At 40.5% G+C, this 18,358-nt stretch overlaps 1 protein-coding gene across 5 annotated transcripts; it reads left to right on the forward strand.

The window, feature by feature from the left end:
* Positions 1 to 346: 346 nt before the first annotated feature.
* LOC139133408 (peroxidasin homolog) lies at positions 347 to 12,131 on the forward strand. Of its 5 annotated transcripts, none has more exons than XM_070699978.1 (8): positions 347 to 482; positions 1,323 to 1,429; positions 3,889 to 3,951; positions 5,080 to 5,382; positions 5,875 to 7,498; positions 8,778 to 8,983; positions 9,721 to 9,964; positions 10,836 to 12,131. In XM_070699978.1, the coding sequence occupies exons 3-7, from the start codon at positions 3,891 to 3,893 to the stop codon at positions 9,960 to 9,962; spliced, it is 2,436 nt and encodes an 811-aa protein (XP_070556079.1). In that variant the 5' UTR covers positions 347 to 482; positions 1,323 to 1,429; positions 3,889 to 3,890; the 3' UTR covers positions 9,963 to 9,964; positions 10,836 to 12,131. The 5 variants fall into 5 exon arrangements, with proteins under 5 accessions (XP_070556079.1, XP_070556077.1, XP_070556078.1 ...); XM_070699977.1 differs by lacking the exon at positions 347 to 482 and adding an exon at positions 977 to 1,127; XM_070699976.1 differs by lacking the exon at positions 1,323 to 1,429 and having other exon boundaries at positions 372 to 482.
* Positions 12,132 to 18,358: the final 6,227 nt, after the last annotated feature.

An 18,358-nucleotide genomic window follows, 5' to 3' on the forward strand; every position in this document is an offset into this window, starting at 1 on the left:
CGAGGTTCTGGTGATAAAACTTTCGGCTCGGACAACTACCACCAGTCTGACCTATCATGGAGCTCCGTGGACCTATCAAACTACAAGTCGATGCAGTAATGTTACTCAATCCTTAATGAATTATCGTTGTTGATCACATCGATTTAGTAGTCACGCTCAATGCTACCCGGCGGCTTATGTTTTTTTACAGATTCCCGTCCAAGAAAGCAACGAGTGAAGCTTGACCGATGAAATGGAAGCGATGATGACGTCATCCCCGCTAGCCAATCACCACCAAGCACGCGTATTGAGATGAGTCAACGACCTCGACCTTCATGTGTAATATAATGAGCCTCAGCATTTTGGATTGATACGGTTACTTACATAGGTTCGCATGAACAACACGCGGTGAACATGACTGAAGTATAAATCCATGCTAGCAACAACGGGACGTACGCCTTGCAATGTTGCAAATGGCAAAAATACAGCTTTTGGGTTTCCAGGTAACGACAACGCACCACCTCCATGGTCATATTATATGCAAACAATTCGTCAGATCATGGAGGTTCATTCTTTCTACTTCCATGGGCAGATATACTTGAGATCACCACTTTTAAAGCAAAAGTGTTTAAATGTGTCCACATACAATAAATGTTTAGGCAGCTATTATGTTGCATTGGTTTATCAAACTTCCACCGTACATGCTAGGATCACGTAGAATTTTTTTTAAAGGCTCCAGAGAGTTGACACACAGACAGCGAATGGAACCACAGACAAGCGTCTTTGTGGGAACTGTGGTTGACATCCCTCTTTTGCTGCTAAGCCATTTTTAAAACGAATGTTCGTGTGACTAAAAAGTTCGCGTGATTCCATTGTGATTGGTAATTATGTTTTGAACCCAAAAGAGTTGTTACCTCCTAGCTCCTCCCTTAGCCCCCCATGGCCGATTTTTTTTCCGCCAATGGACCCCCTAACTACTGTACTACAATGCCAGATAAAGGCTTTCGGGATTCAAGAGGATAGAAGACAGAACGCCGTCCATTTTTCACAAATGAGATGGTACAGGTGATATAGCCAAGCGGCCCTTTTGAGGTGGACGTCCGAGTGGCCTAAATGACTACGATGTTGAAGTTACTGTATGCTTGGAGGTAGAAGGCTGTATCGGCTTTCTTTCTTGACTGTTCTTAATTAATTGCGAATTACAGTCCTTACCGACAGTCTATGAATATTGTTAGCACCTCGTAAAAATAGAGACCTTTTTTAGTCTTTGTGATTAACAGGCATTTGTCTGAAGACATAATAGAGCGCCTAACAATACCCTATATAAATCACCTTTTTCCCAGATATTGTATAGAGGAGGCAGGAATGCTGTCTTAGGTTTATCTCCCAGTTAGTCAATTCTACCCGCTGTATCCGTAGTTTATTGCTGTCCTTGGTGCAGAGAGAACAGGTATGTTGTGTGCTATTATTTTATCTGATGGTCAGTGGTCCAAGGAAAACGTTACTGGTCTCGTTGTCGAGGGACCGTGTCTCTTCCAACTTCCACGCCGGTCTGAATAGATATTGATGGCCTGGCGCAGCGATATTTTCACTGAATAATTATCACCTCGCTATTTGAAGTAGGCCTAATTGTCTGGTTTTGGGGGGAAACTGCTAGGAGTGGTCTTTTTTAGGGAAAAAAATACCGGGATGGTGGCGACAGGTAGTTACATTTTCAGAGTTTACGGCATTCGGCGAAACCCTTCAAGTGAAGAGATTCAGAAGAAACGGTTTGCGAATCGTCATCGAAATAGGAAGCCAATGTGACGTTTAAGTTTCTAAACGGCCATGGAATTCGCGTGAAGCCCAACTAGTACCAAAAGCGACGATGCACGCCGTACACTTTACGGGCCGTGGATAATTAAAACACGCGCACGGTAAACGCAACTTCTGTGTTTAGGGGGAGGGGTTTGGCTGTATTCCGATTACAGTGCGCAAAAATCGCACTACAGGTTTTCCTATTGCAACATCTCGCTACACCGTGACGTTTTTCTGTTTCGCAAAATATTGCGCTGTATTGCTTGACGTGTACCAGGCCAGTACGGCATCGGCCGCCACACCAGCATTCTTTTGACATACATGTGAATCAGTGCACGAGTAAAATATCGTAAAATTCATTTTGGATACACAGTTTCATTCATTCTATTGGTTGCGTCATTGTTGAGTTGCGCTGAACAGAGATTGATTTTAGAGAGGGTATGCGGGGCACATACAGAATGAGGCTTGGTTGGATTTCAAACTTTCGTTTAGGGGAGGGGAAGGGGTCGAGGACAAACGCACTTAGTTTCGTTTACCGTGCGCATGATTTGATATCCACGGCCCCTTACAGACAGAGGTGGTTGACGTGAGACACGGTGCAGCGAAACTAACTAGCAAAAAATGAGTAATAGGTGAGAATGGACCCCATCGCTGAACAAAAGAAAAGAAACGGTCTTCGACAAAAGGGAACGTTACCGTAAATGATAGTGCTGAATTTTTACTGTTTTATTTAGTATCCGTTATCTTTGAAACAAGTATTTTGCTAAATCGCAGAAAAATAGGAAATAATATTTGCTGGGACCAGTTTTTGTCCAGTGAAACGTCCCATCTTAGTCTCAGATTACAACTTGAAGCTAACACGCATTGTCATCCATGGCTATATCCATATGAAGATACTTTATGGTGCGACTAGGCGTAAGTGTGCTCTGTCGGAACTACTTGTAGGTGTTTATCTGATAGGTACCAAAGCTGGTACTGCTATCGTTCGATTCGTCAACTTCAGCTGATCTTGGGTAAATTCGTTCTAACGGACACGTCATTTTTCTCCATATGTAATATGTAAAAAGCAATTCGAGGTAAACCCTCGTCTAGCGGGGTTCAAAACGCGCGCAAAATGTAACCATATTGTTTAGAACAGCGGGGAGGGGCATCCGCGGAATCGTAACCGCAAGAAAACAATACGCGCACTGAGCAAGAACTGGGTTAGTAACATTCATAACAACATCAGAATATCTGAATGGCAAAGTGGATGTATTCTCCGTTGTCTGGTACGAGGTCGACTGCCAACGGAAATCGTCACGTGACATTTTTTACTTCCTGGTTTTAGTCACCCACGTACATTAACTTTCAGTTTCACGGCAACGAGGGTTGCAATGAGGAAATATTGTTTGCTAACCCCATTTCTGTCACGTACAACCCCCTGAGGGCGCTCTCAAGTAGCGACACGGAAAACAGGGCCATCTGTAAACCTTCACATTCAGGTTTTTACTTTTCAAGATTATGTAGCTATTCAGTCTAGAGCTCAATTCATTTGAATGTTGCAGATCTTGAAATCAAAACTGCCAGACTCATAGAAACGAAATGTAAGATGAGGGGTTTAAAATGGTTTATAGAGTTAACGGATGTAATGAGAGAGAGAGAGAGAGAGAGGGAGACAGACAGACCGACAGACAGACAGACAGACAAACAGACAGACAGACAGACAGACAGACAGAGACAGAGAGAGAGAGTTATTGTTATTATTATTATTATTATTGTCTCATGATTGTCCCTCTATACATTATTGTGCCTGGTTTTCAGACACTTCACGCTGTCGCGGTTTATATGAGACATATATCGATGATAATGTTAAAGTTATTTACTTATTGTGTACTTCTTAGAATATTTATCTGTCTGTCTCTATGTATGTATGTATGTATGTATGTATGTATGTATGTATGTATGTATGTATGTATGTATGTGACTATCTATCTATGTATCTATCTATGTACCTATGTATGTATCTATGTATCTGTGTTTCTATGTATCTATGTATCTATCCATACATGAAGGCAGTATGTGAAGGATATGCATTGGACAAAATCATTAAAAATGATATTTTTTCTCTTTTAGTTATGATGAAAATATATCAAATCTTGATATACTCACTGGTTGTTAGCAGTCTGTCTTACACAGGTAAGAGAAATTTAACTTCTGTCAATTCACATAGAAAAATATTAATTTCCAATTCTTAAAAAAGAAACTGGTATACCTTTAACGACAGTTCTAGTAGTACCTGGACACAAATAAGTGAAGTCATGTTCATTACTTGGTGTATAAAGACATGTTTTTTAACCCGTTGTGTTGCAAATAAATGGAAATGAGGTGAAAGGTATACAGTGCATGAAATTCATTGAAAGAGGAATTAAGTAAACGTATTCTGTCATTCAAACCAACACTGATATCACAGTGTTATCGTGCCTTCTTGTCATCCTTATGAGATAGCAATTTTCCCTCACCAGCTGCTTCTTAAATATCAATAAAATAACTGTCATGTCGCCACGAAAATAAACATGTAACGTCATTTACGGTAGGTCCTCTCTTAGAAAGCATATGTGTTATATAGAAGAAGAGTAGTTTCCCTGTTATGGGTAAATTCATAATTATTCGAATCCTGTCCATGACAAATTTATTCCAACATTTGCGTCAGGGTTGCAGATGAGGATGTAAATACTTGAGCTTTTTTAAGGTATACAGTCACCTGTAATCTAAATATGCCCATATATGGTCAAAGGGGCGTTCCTTGGTATTCAAAGTGCCCATGTAAGGGCGCTATTTTTAAAAAGCGGCCACCAGCTTAAAATCTGTGATTGGTTAGATTTTCTCTTTCCATGGTAACTGTGGCAAAATTGGAACAGGTGACAGTATACCTTTAAATCATTGACAAGCCCACTAATCTACAGCTTTTCTCACATCCACTTCCATGGCTTATAGTGTAAGCTTTCCACCTACACCCAACTCGGGCTGACTCTGTAGTTGCTTCCTCACTGGCCGGTGTGGGCAAGTCTATTCAAATCATTAATGTTACACTTTAATACTCTCGTGTGATGGAAAAAACTCAGAACAAACAAGCATTCAAACGTTATGGTAACGAGAATAATTTGCGTCATCCATCCTATGAGATGTCTAATTGGATGCGAACTCAATAACTGAAGATACTGTTGAACTCCCAAGTCCCTCTCAAAGGTTACAATTCATATTGCTGGAGAAAAAGACTCCTTAAGGGATGTTTCAAATAACTTATATGTGCCCTTTTCGTTCAAGATGCTGCTGCTGATGAAGAGGAGTTGACTAATGCCCTCTTAAACGATTGTGTAGAGAGAGGCCGGAATGTCGTAGATCGAGCGATCAGGGAAACTACGAACGCTCTTCTGGGCAGGAAACCCGAGACTCCAAATGACTTGTTCATGCTCTTCCGGTTCCCAAACGCAGTCACCATTGAGGTCGCAAGGAAGGAAGAAATATTCCAGGCGGCCCTCGAGATCATTAGAGATAGAGACTTCGCAGGCATTCGACCATCAGCCTTACATAGACATGGACAAAGACCGGGTGTAGGACAGCGACCGGGTAAGTAATCTAGAGCACGGCTCTTGTTGCCAGGTCTAATATGTACGATTTTAACGACATGTGATTTTCCGATGAAATTCGTTTGGAAAAAACACCCTAAGGCCTTTCCGATCCAGAAGTTCTCACGAAGTCTGTCTGAGAAGTATTGTTGTATCCAAAAACACAAATTTTAAGTTGTACTAGTATAGTTATTCCCCAAGGCTGTCTCACTTAGTGATTGTAGTTTAAATAATCACTTAGTCAGGCAGCCTTGAGGAATGACTCGGTACGTTCCATTATTTCTGCCGAAGTTAAACCCCTTCAAGATACTGAAGTTAAGTAGTAAGGCATATCACGGGCCTTCTTGTAGTATAAGATCCAGAAGATTCGTTATTCTCTCCCTCCCTCCCTCCCCTCCCCCCCCTCTCTCTCTCTCTCTCTCTCTCTCTCTCTCTCTCTCTCTCTCTCTCTCTCTCTCTCTCTCTCTCTCTCTCTCTCTCTCACAAATTGTAGATATATCAGAGCATGTGTTGGAGAGAACTATCAGGAGAATAATGGAACTCTCTGGATGCAGTAACATCACCAAGGATATAACCTGCCAGGATTCATGCAAGCGTTCAAAGTATCGAACAGCTGATGGGACATGCAATAACCTTGATAAGCCTTCCCAGGGGGCAACCCTGACACCATTTGCACGCCTTCTGGATCCAAAGTATGAAAACCGCTTCAACGACCCGATGGGATGGCGGGACACCAGAAACTGCAAACCCGCTTTGCCGAGTGCTAGGCTGGTGTCCACTGTCGTTGGCTCAACTGACACAGTGACGGATGACGATGAGCGCAGCAACTTTGTGATGCCTTTTGGCCAGTTCCTCGATCATGACCTTGACCTTACGCCAAACAGTCCAAGTACGGTGTCATTCAAGGACGGCATCAGATGCAATGAAACGTGTGACAATACTGCCCCTTGTTTCCCAATCCAAGTCCCCGAAGGCGACTCCCGCATTAACAGAGAATGCCTTACATTCATTAGGTCCAGTGCAGCATGTGGAACGGGGTACATAACAGCGTCGGGTAAGGTGGTACCTCGACAACAAATTAACGCAATTACCTCGTACATCGATGGATCACAGATTTATGGCAGTACCCAATCACTGGCAGATGACCTGAGAGCATTCGATGGAAAGGGAAGCCTCCGAGTTAATGATGAAGCTGAGGTGCCGACTGGTCGTCCCCTCTTGCCGTATGACCCCGATTCTCCAATGGCCTGTATCAGTGAGAGCAGTTCTCGAAATATCCCGTGTTTTCTCGCCGGTGACGGGAGAGCCAATGAGCAAATCGGTCTCACTAGTATACACACACTCTTTCTCAGAGAACACAATCGTATCAGTGATAGGTTGTCTCAGATCAATCCACACTGGGACGACACAACCCTGTACCAGGAAGCACGGAAAATCATGGGTGCACAACTGCAACACATTATTTATGACCACTACTTACCCAAAGTTTTGGGGCCTGAGGGGATGAGTCAATTGGGCACTTACCAGGGATATAATCCATCTGCCGATGCTTCCATTGCTAATGTCTTTGCAACAGCTGCGTTCAGGTTCGGGCATGGCACTGTCAGGCCAATTATTCCCCGACTTGATGAAAACTTGAACCCAATTCCAGAGGGAAATCTCCAACTACACCTTGCCTTCTTCCAACCTTGGAGGATTGTGGAACAAGGCGGCATCGAACCTATCCTCAGAGGGTTCATTGCCAAGCCTGCCAAGCAACTCATTCCAGTCGAGATCATGACTGACAAGTTGACAGAACACTTATTTGAAATAACCAATACCATAGGGCTTGATCTCATGGCCTTGAACATTCAAAGAGGGCGAGATCATGGACTACGTTCCTACAATGTGTGGCGCGCAAGATGTCGTCTCGAGCGGGCAAACACTTTCAGTGAACTAAAGAATGAAATATCTAACCAAAAGGTCCTGGATAAACTTGCACAGGTTTACGACGAACCAAATGATATAGATCTCTTTATTGGAGCTATGGCAGAAGATCCTCTCCCAGGTGGTCTACTTGGTCCAACATTTACATGCTTGTTGGCTATACAGTTCAGGAGGACAAGGAGAGGGGACAGGTGAGTATGATTATGATCGACAATTTCCAGTCTGCGCGTGATTTTACGAGATTTCGTCCATGTGTCCGATCAGAATGGTAATTATCATTATTAAAGGTTACCATTATAAGAACAACATTAACAAGAAACCCAGAGCGGTAAATGGTGTCTTCCCTTTTACGTGGTGAACCGTGAGTCTGGTGTATTCTGGTCCCCTGGTCCATTTCCGCCACTAGCTCTATGCTCACGAAAAGGCCCCGTATGTGCCATTCCCTCCATGGTTGTCATTGACTGGCCTTATTCTGATTGGTGAATAGTTTCTTGAGTGATCTAAAATCTTTCAGTGAATGTATATATTATATATATATATATATATATATATATATATATATATATATATATATATATATATATATATATATATATATATATCTAAGACAGCCATTTTGACATTCTCCCATGATTCAATAGATTGTGCAGCGTCAACAAACCGGAATCTTTATAAAGAGTACAGTCAACGGCAGAAATTGACCATGAGCTAAAAGTGGTCTGGTGTAAGCCATTCTAACAGCACCACCGTTGTTTGGGTTGAGGTAACCCGGATAAATTGTTTTGTGAGACAGGACAAGCCGGACATCATTCACAAAAGCTGAGGACTGTGCCAAAGTGATGACTGTCTTTTACACGATTCTGCATCATATAAAACCTGAACTATTGAACATTTAAATAACCAGTTGCTCTAACTTTTCATGATTTTTCACCATTTTTGTTTCGTGTGTCCATTGCACGTTCTTGATCAACTCCAAAAAGCATGTTGAAGCACCTACTGTTAAGCTGGTCAACACACCCTCTATACGTGTAAAACCCGCATAGTTATTGTCAATATCTGAATTCTGGTCCGACCCGGAATTCTCTTGACAACAATAGAGATGGAGTTTACACATGTATAAGCCTGAGTGAACAAACTGAATATTGTATATCTGAACATACTTTGGGGAGAAGAAAACGATACTGTAGTTGAAATTTCAAACAAAAATAGTAAAAGAACACCAAACGTTACAGCAACTGGCCATTGTGATAAGTTCATGTGTTAGAAATCGGTCCAACCCAAGAATCCAAATGATCACGTGATCACACGTGTTCAGGAACTACAAAAACTATGGTCTACACTTATAACAGGCAAAATGTCATTGAAGCTGACCATGACTGTCGACTTCGTTAATTGGCAGTGCCCTGTCAATGCCGTATCAATAGCGCCACTGTATCATGAACGTTTTTTTGTGTTCGGCTTACCGTTCAGATTTTGGTATGAGAAGCCTGGAGAATTTAGTGACACTCAAATCGCGGAGATCAAAAAACAGTCCGTCGCTCGAATCATCTGTGACAACACCGACATCCGTCACGTGCAAGAAGATGTCTTCTTGAAACCAACCAGTCAGCGACCTATGCTTGATTGCAGCGCCATCTACGGAATGGATTTGGCGGCGTGGAGGCAAGATACTGAAAGTAAGTGGGTGTGGCCCATTGGCGAGAAAAGGAGTAATGTAAGGCCCAAAAAATAAATTGTGCTGTTCCGATAACATGGTTTTCAAAAATAGTGTAGGTAGGTCGGCAAGATTTTTCCCCCAAATATTTTTATTTTAAATATGCATTTTTCAGGGGTTCGGGGTGGTCAAACACTGGCCACAACATTTCCAGAAAAATGTATCATACATATAAAAGGGAAAAACAAACATAGAAGGCATCCTCGTTCAAGCAAAAATCAAATGCCAAGTAACGAACGCATGATTTTACAGGATTTTTTCTTTGTTTTTTTCTAATTCCGTGATTACGTAGCTCTAAAAAGTTTAGGGTCAGCAGGTAAAATAGGGTAGGTCAGGTTGTCGGAACAGCACATTTTTTTGTTCGGCCTAATGTGAGAACGTTTTTAGATGCATCGTAAGATCAGGAGGTGTATCAACACTTTTAAACGGTCGGCTGTGCGCAATTGTTGGAAAATACTACAATTGCTGCTAATACAAGAATAATTTATACGATTGGAAGCTAAAAAATGTGCAAATGTGGTAAATCAAGTATGCAGGTTTTGCTTTAATCAACATCTTAGAAGATATTCTAATGACAAACCCTCCCTAGACCTTACTCAATTCTATTTCTCTTTTACACATTTTTTTTTCAAACTTTGTGCAAGACCAAACCATGAAATTGGATCATCTCACAAAGCATCTATTTATTTATCTTTTAAGATAATGCGTTGCCAACGATCTCTTGCCCGGGTGACGTCACTACAAGCGGTAACAGAAGGGGTGCAGTGGTCACGTGGGATGATCCAACAGCCACAGATAGCCATGGTAACAGCATTGGCGTCACGTGCTCTCACACCAGCGGATCGAGGTTCCCAAGAGGGGTCACAACGGTGACCTGTTCAACACCGGACTCTTCCGAAAATTGTGCCTCTTGCTCCTTTTCCATCACTATAACGCAGTAAAGGTATGAGCAAAATACTAACATGATAATATTTTACATTCTTAAAGGTAGAACGCACCTCGTGGACAGACATACGGACTCTCAAACTTTTACAATTCTCTTCTGATATACCACATGTGGGGGTTCATTTTTAAATTCTTAGTGTAAGAAAACTTTTCACCGGCTTAGATTTTCGAAATTCGAAAATGTTTTTCTTTTTCTCCATAGAGTTAACACAAGGATTGTGGCCATTTTGAATTTTAAATATCGGTAAATCTTGAGTAATGTGTTTCTCTAGTACCAAAATTTGCACGGTGACCCCCTATTTTTATTCTTGATTTTGAAAGAGAATGGTTGAAAGTTTCATTCGGGAAAGTTTGAGCAAAAGTTTAAGTCTTTCACTTTCGAGGCGCATACTACCTTAATGATCTTCAACACATTGGCTGTGTGACGCTACACACTGTATCAACACTCATGCGTGTTGTCGCCATCTCACTCGGTCAAAGTCAAACGTACACTTAGTCAACACAAGAAGTACCGTCTATACCTGCATTATGATCAATTGTCAACACATATTCAAACACACCTACGTACGGGACGGTAGAATTCAATTCCCTTTTGTATGTAACTTGTCATCAAGTCATCCTACTTCTATTGCAATGTTTATTTTGTGAATAGTTTATTATTCTTCGTTCAAATTTATGAACTTACTTATTTAGTGCCGATTGCCGTCATTACAGATTTCAAATCCTTCAAATATATTGAATAGCTAATGTGTGTAGTCGTGTTCATACTTGTCCTTCATAGCTTCATTTAATTGAAAAGTCCAGAAAACGACCCGACGGTTTCTAGAAAACTCGTGAAAATGCAGTGCATTGTTTCTTCTTGTTTCCAGGTTTATGCTGCAACTCTGGTCATTTTTAATTTCTAACGAAGAAAAAAAAAGACACGAATGGGTGCTGTTTATCTTTTCCCCGACTCAAACTTTCTTGCGACATGCATTTTTTATTTGTAAAATCTTTTTAGATTTGACACATTTTAGGAGTATCAACGGCATTTGCTTTGGATTTCCAAACTTTTTACATTTACCAGTCAAAAATTGTGAGAGAAGAAGGGCTTGAAGAGTTATGTAAGTTTAATTTCATTCCGCTTATTGCTGTTTTGCACCCCTCTCACAATCTTATGTTCAATTCCTTGGTATCCTAGTGGGCCCTATGTAGATCTTTTGACACGGCAACCGTTAGGGCCTTTCGATTCGTCGCAAAAGATTTTTACTGAGACGTCAAGTTCCCTTGTTTTGCCAGCTTTACTTTTGTCTCTTTGTCATTTCATTCAAAAGCCACCTGGATGATGACCCCTTAGCGTAGAAATCACTCGATGTCCACCAACGCCTTGGAATAAGATGTGGTAGATGTACAAATATACAGAAGCAGGGTAAACCTGGATGATACGCCACTTACTCGTGTTTCACCACTTTAAATTGTGACTATTACATCGCGTCACATCATGATCCACTCTGAACAAGTCATCTTTTCTCTGATAGCCAGACTTTTACGCTTTTATAGACACCTCTATTTTTTAAATTTAAATACACATAGGACATTTCCTATGAACGATGTTTGATTTTGCTGAATGAAAAATACAGTAGACTGTGAAAATGCATGAGTAAAATGTTTAAGGTAGTATGCGCCTCGAAAGTGACACATGACCTTTTGCTCAATCTTTCCCCTCTGAAATTTTCAATTAATCTCTTAACAAATCAAGTATAGGCATCAGGGTTCACCGTGCATGGTTTGGTACCAGAGAAACAAATTACCTAACATTTTAATACCGATATTTGAAACTCAAAACTTGGCCGTCATTTTTGTCTTAATGAAGGGAAAAACACATATTTCGATTTCAGGAAAACTAAGACGGTGAAATTTTTCTTACCCCAGAGCTTTGAAATGACCCCCCCCCCCCCCATTCCCAAAAAGGAGGTAGACTAGAAAATAATTTTAAACTTTTGAGTCTGAATATCTGTCCCCGAGGAGCATTCTGCTTGAAGCTGTAGTAGATCATGGATGTACTCTCGCTAACTTTGAATACCTCAGTGAGTATATAGATATACCATGAATTCCGTTGAAATGTAGACTTGATATCAGTTAGATATCATGTGTATTTAGGGTAAATTAAACGCTCGGTAATTAAATGAATTGAGTACCAGTTTATTGTTGTAATCATAGACCCTTGAGTTTTTCTCGAGGGTCTATGGTGTAATATGCCAGCCTCGGTTACCCAGACTGCACTTCGGGGCTCTCATCGGCCGGGTACGGACCTGCCGGCTGAGAGGCCCAAAGTGCAGTTTGGGTAACCGAGACTAGTGTTATGTAGGTCATTTCCCCCACACTCATCATGACCTGAGTTCAATTAGTCTAGAACATTCTCAAGGTCACTGCCCTTAATGACCTCACAACCTTGAATTCAATTAGTCATGTTTGGAATGTTCTGGAAAGTTGATTAGTTGTGTAAGAGAGATAATTTAGAACAGTAATTAGCATGTCAATAAAAGTTCTAGATTGTTCTTATATGCCTTTATAAAAGGGACGTGCTCAGCTTCCAGTCAGACTTTTGGGATCGTGTCTCTTGTGTGTTACTAAACTCCAGCAGTAGTCATTCTCAAGACTTTTCAAGACCTTCACTGTCAACGCTGGATTTATACTGTGGACTTTGTGCAAATTCAAGCCTGCAAGCCAAAGGACTGTTCATTCATCCGACTGACTGTTACAACTCTGAGACTGGAGCTTTGCCGTCCCAGCTGAGATAAGTAGTCTGTACACTTTAAAGCTTGTATCCTATCCTTAACTTAGCAATTAGTTTTATTTTCGTAATAAATTTTGTTTAAACGTTAACTGCTGAGTTCACCCTTTTGTTCGTTTTCTCTGCACGTAACAAATTGGGGGCTTGTCCGGGATACGAATATTTTGAGCCGTTTGACAACATTTTGCCAGCCTTTTCAAAACTACTGTACACTGTGAACTCAGCCAAATCCAATCATGGCGGAATTTAAACCAGACGAATTTATGGATGACCTTGATCAGGACACATTTAATTCCCTCAGAAAAGACAACCTCATAGCACTGGCAAATTTCCTTAAAGTAGAAGTTAAAAGATCTATGCGCAAGAGGGAAATACAGTACCGTATTGCCAAACATCTAGTTGATTTAGGCCAATTTGAGGAATCCACCCTGAAAGATTATGAGCCCAAGTCTACCTCTGAACTCAGAAAATTAGAATTAGAAATGCAGACAAATTTGGAGATCAAGAAACTAGAATTACAAATGAGAGAAAAAGAATTACAAATGGAAAAAGAGAGACAGGCAGATTTGGAGCTTAAGAAATTGGAATTAGAAAAGGAAATGAAAGAAAAAGAATTGCAAATGGAAGAAAGACAGAAAGAAAAAGAAAGGCAGGAAAGATTAGAAATGGAAGAAAGACAGAGAGAAAAGAATTGCGATTAGAAGAACAGCGATTACAGGTAGAAATAAAACGTTTAGAGCTTGGACAGTCAGGAAAATTCTTCCCTTCGGACAAGTTTGACATCACTAAGCATTTCAGGTTAGTTCCCCCTTTCCAAGAAAAGGATGTTGACAAATATTTTCTCCATTTTGAGAAAATTGCTCAGAGTCTGAATTGGCCTAAGGAGTCCTGGTCTATGCTTTTGCAGAGTGCTTTGGTGGGTAAAGCCAGAGAAATTTACATTCAGTTGTCAGTAGAGCAGGCTTCAGATTATGATTCTGTGAAGGAATTAATTCTCAAGGGCTATGAGTTGGTGCCTGAAGCTTACCGTCAGAAATTTAGGGATTGTGAGAAGGTGAAGGATCAAACTTATGTTGAATTTGCTCGAACAAAAGAACAACTGTTTGATCGTTGGTGTTCTTCGGAAAAGGTCAGTCAGAATTATGACAAATTACGACAGCTTGTTTTGATTGAGGAATTTAAAAGGTGCATCCGGAGTGACATCAAGACATTTATCAATGAACAAAAGGCAGATACATTGGAGGTTGCTGCACGTTTGGCCGATGATTATTCATTGACCCACAAATCTTCCTTTCTCAGCAAACCATCCCAGTCCTTTTCATACAGAAACAATGCAGGTAAATTTAACTCCTCCTTTTCATCCAAGAATTTCTCAAAGGACAGTAGAAAATCAAATGACAACAGTTCACAAAATTCAAGTAACACTCCCACATCATCAGATCCCAAGTCTCAATCTCCTTCTGACAAACAGTTTGGTACACTTTCTTGTAATTATTGTAAGAAAGACGGCCATTTAATGTCAGATTGTTTCAAATTGAAAAGAAAACGTGAAGGTCAAAGTGGTCAAAGTGGATCTAAGCCCACCGGCTTTATTTCTTCATCAACTCAATTAGAGTCTAATAATGTGTGTAACACATTTTCTGAGGTTAAACCCCTCTTATCCCCAATTAATGAGGTCAAGGTCAATTCTTCACAAGATAACATTATGGGTATTTTCGAACCATTTATTCATGATGGTTTTATATCACTTTCTAGTGATTTTTCTTCTGCTACCCCTGTCAAATTTTAAGAGATACCGGGGCTTCCCAGTCTCTTTTGTTGGCAGATACCCTGCCGTTTTCTGAAAAGTCATTTTCAGGTTCTAAAGTTCTTATTAAGGGGGTAGATTGTAATGACTACATTCCTGTTCCTCTCCATAATGTCTACTTGTCTTCGGACTTTGTTTCTGGACCTGTGACTTTAGGTATTAGGCCTTTTTTGCCTTTTGAAGGGATTCACCTTCTTCTTGGAAACGACCTTGCTGGGGACAAGGTCATTACTAATCCACTTGTGACTGATAATCCTAGTTTAGATCAGGATCCAGAGCCAATTGAACAAGAGATACCCGATTTATTTCCTTCATGTGCCATTACTCGAGCCATGTCAAAGAAAACTTCCGAGAATCAAAATACTCTCAAAAATAATGTCACAGATGTTGACTTAAATGACACCTTTCTCAGTCAGGTGTTTGACACGGATCATTCCGTTATCCCTCGTGGATTTGAAACTTCCAGTAAAACTTCTGCTGACCAAAGTCAGACATTTTCTAGATCAAATCTCATTGCAGAACAACAAAAGACCCAGATATTTTGTCTTTGTTTGACAGGGTAGATGATGAAGGTAAAACTTCAGATAGCTCTGTTTCCTATTATACAAAATCTGGTATTCTCATGCGTAAATGGAGACCTCCAGATGTTTTGGTTGATGACGATTGGGCTATAAAACATCAAATTGTGGTTCCAAAGCCCTACCGTGCTGAAATATTGTGCCTGGCCCATGAAACTCCCTGGGCTGGTCACTTAGGAGTCAGGAAAACTTATCATAAAATTCTCAGTCACTTTTATTGGCCTAATCTCAGGCAGGATGTAGCACATTTCTGTAAAACTTGTCACACATGTCAAATGGTAGGAAAGCCGAATCAGACCATTCCAAAGGCCCCTTTACAGCCAATTCCTGCATTTCAAGAACCATTTAGTAGGATTCTAATAGACTGTGTTGGGCCCCTACCAAAAACAAGATCAGGAAATGAGTACATGTTGACAATAATGTGTACATCAACTCGGTTCCCCGAAGCCATACCACTGAGAAATATAAAGACAAGACTATAGTGAGAGCTTTAGTCAAATTTTCACTTTATTCGGCCTCCCTAAATGTGTCCAGTCCGATCAAGGCTCCAACTTTATGTCTGGTATTTTTCAACAAGTAATGGATCAGCTAGGCATTAAACAGTATAGGTCATCCGCCTATCATCCAGAAAGTCAGGGTGCTCTTGAGCGATTTCATCAAACTTTGAAAAACATGATTAGGACTTACTGTTTTGACACAGAGAAACAGTGGGATGAAGGAATTCATTTTTTGCTCTTTGCTGTTAGAGAGTCAATTCAGGAGTCTCTTGGTTTTAGCCCATTTGAGCTTGTATTTGGACATACAGTCCGTGGCCCACTTAAGCTCGTTAAAGAGAAATTCCTATCAGACGATGATGATTGTCTGAATATTTTGCAATATGTGTCAGATTTTCGTACAAAACTCTCTAAAGCATGTGAATTAGCCAGAGAAAATCTTGAGTCATCTCAGCAGTCAATGAAAACCAAATATGATAAAAACACCTCAAAACGGAAGTTTGAACCAGGTCAAAAAGTTCTTGTTCTACTTCCGGTTCCTGGCAAACCACTCCATGCTCGTTACTTTGGGCCATACCTAATTGATAAGAAATTGAGTGATTTAAATTACATCATAATAACACCTGACAGGCGAAAACAAAAACAGCTATGTCACATAAATATGCTTAAGCCATATTTGGATAGGGATAATCCTACTATAACTCAGCCTGTCAGTGCAGTCAGTTCAAACCATTATGAAGATAGTGATACTGAAACTGACTTGAGTGAAAATACTCTAAACTCAAAGCTGGGCTCGGTCAAGCTTCAGAACTCAGAAATCCTGGAGAAGCTGGAGTCTACAAAGTTGGCACACCTCCAGCCAGAACAACACACAACAGGTGAAAGAACTGCTCCACGAATATAAACACCTGTTTCAAGATGTTCCAACGAGGACAAACGTCATCTATCACGACGTTGATGTTGGGGACAGTAAGCCTGTAAAACAACATCCATACAGACTGAATCCAACAAAAGCGAAATATCTCCAGGAAGAAGTCAAATACCTACTGGACAATGACTTTATTGAACCCAGTAAAAGTAACTGGAGTTCGCCGTGCATACTTGTTCCCAAATCAGATCACAGTTATCGTATGTGCACAGACTTTAGGAAGGTCAACACTTTAACAAAGACAGACACTTTCCCAATCCCAAGGATTGATGACTGCATCGACCGAGTGGGAAAAGCCAAGTATGTGACGAAATTTGACCTACTGAAGGGATTTTGGCAAGTCCCTCTGACGGATCGTGCTCGTGAAATATCCGCCTTTGTTACACCAGACGGATTGTTCCAGTACAAGGTGATGCCATTCGGAAGAAGAACTCTCCGGCAACGTTCCAACGGATGATCAACGACGTCATATCCGGGCTAGACGGGTGTGCAGCCTACGTTGACGACGTCGTCCTGTATAGTGACACCTGGGAGGAACACATCAAGCTCATGCGGAAGTTCTTTGAGAGACTGAGCAAAGCAATGTTGACTGTCAACCTTGCCAAATCTGAGTTTGGTTGGGCGAGGGTAACTTACCTCGGACATACTGTAGGACAGGGTGAGGTAAAACCTGTTGATGCTAAAATCAGTGCCATTTCAAGTTTTCCCATACCAAACTGCAAACGACAACTGATGCGCTTTCTCGGTATGGCTGGTTACTACAGAAAATTCTGTCCAAATTTCTCCACAATTACTGAGCCTTTGACTAACTTACTTAAAAAGAAAGTAAAGTTTGTTTGGTCAGAGCAATGCCAACAGGCATTTGATACACTTAAAGCCATACTGCAAAGTGCTCCAGTGTTGTCTGCACCAGATTTCACTTTGCCATTCAAATTAGCTGTGGATGCTAGTGATACGGCTGCTGGTGCTGTTTTATTGCAAGAGGATAGTCATGGGGTAGATCATCCTGTTTGCTATTTTTCACGCAAATTAACAAATCCCAGAAAACTACTCTACAATTGAAAAAGAGTGTTTATCTTTGATATTAGCTTTACAGCATTTTGAAGTTTATGTTACTTCTTCAAATCAGCCAATAGTGGTTTATATTGATCACAACCCTCTTGTTTTTCTGCAGAAATTTAAAGGCAAAAATCAGAGATTGCTAAGATGGAGTTTAATGTTACAGGAGTTTAATCTTGACATTAGACATATCAAAGGCAGAGACAATTTAATTGCAGACTGTCTCTCTCGTATTTAGAAATTATTGTTATTCACTTTCAAGAAATTTTATTGTTGTTCACTTTCAAGAAATTTTACTTTAGAGTAAAACAAAATTTGAGTACTTAAATCCTTTTCAAGATAACATTTGTAAAAGAAAGATTTTTCTTTGAAAAATTTTTTTTTTGAAGAGGGGGTGTGTTATGTAGGTCATTTCCCCCACACTCATCATGACCTGAGTTCAATTAGTCTAGAACATTCTCAAGGTCACTGCCCTTAATGACCTCACAACCTTGAATTCAATTAGTCATGTTTGGAATGTTCTGGAAAGTTGATTAGTTGTGTAAGGGAGATAATTTTAGAACAGTAATTAGCATGTCAATAAAAGTTCTAGATTGTTCTTATATGCCTTTATAAAAGGGACGTGCTCAGCTTCCAGTCAGACTTTTGGGATCGTGTCTCTTGTGTGTTACTAAACTCCAGCAGTAGTCATTCTCAAGACTTTTCAAGACCTTCACTGTCAACGCTGGATTTATACTGTGGACTTTGTGCAAA

The sequence above is a fragment of the Ptychodera flava genome, chromosome 5, assembly GCF_041260155.1.
Source record: "Ptychodera flava strain L36383 chromosome 5, AS_Pfla_20210202, whole genome shotgun sequence".
NCBI lineage: Eukaryota > Metazoa > Hemichordata > Enteropneusta > Ptychoderidae > Ptychodera > Ptychodera flava.

Coding starts and splice junctions, on each gene's coding strand:
- LOC139133408 (XM_070699976.1), top strand. CDS start 413: ATGCTAGCAACAACGGGACGTACGCCTTGCAATGTTGCAAATGGCAAA. Junction 5,383..5,874: donor GGGTGTAGGACAGCGACCGG/GTAAGTAATCTA, acceptor CACAAATTGTAG/ATATATCAGAGCATGTGTTG. Junction 8,984..9,720: donor GTGGAGGCAAGATACTGAAA/GTAAGTGGGTGT, acceptor TTATCTTTTAAG/ATAATGCGTTGCCAACGATC.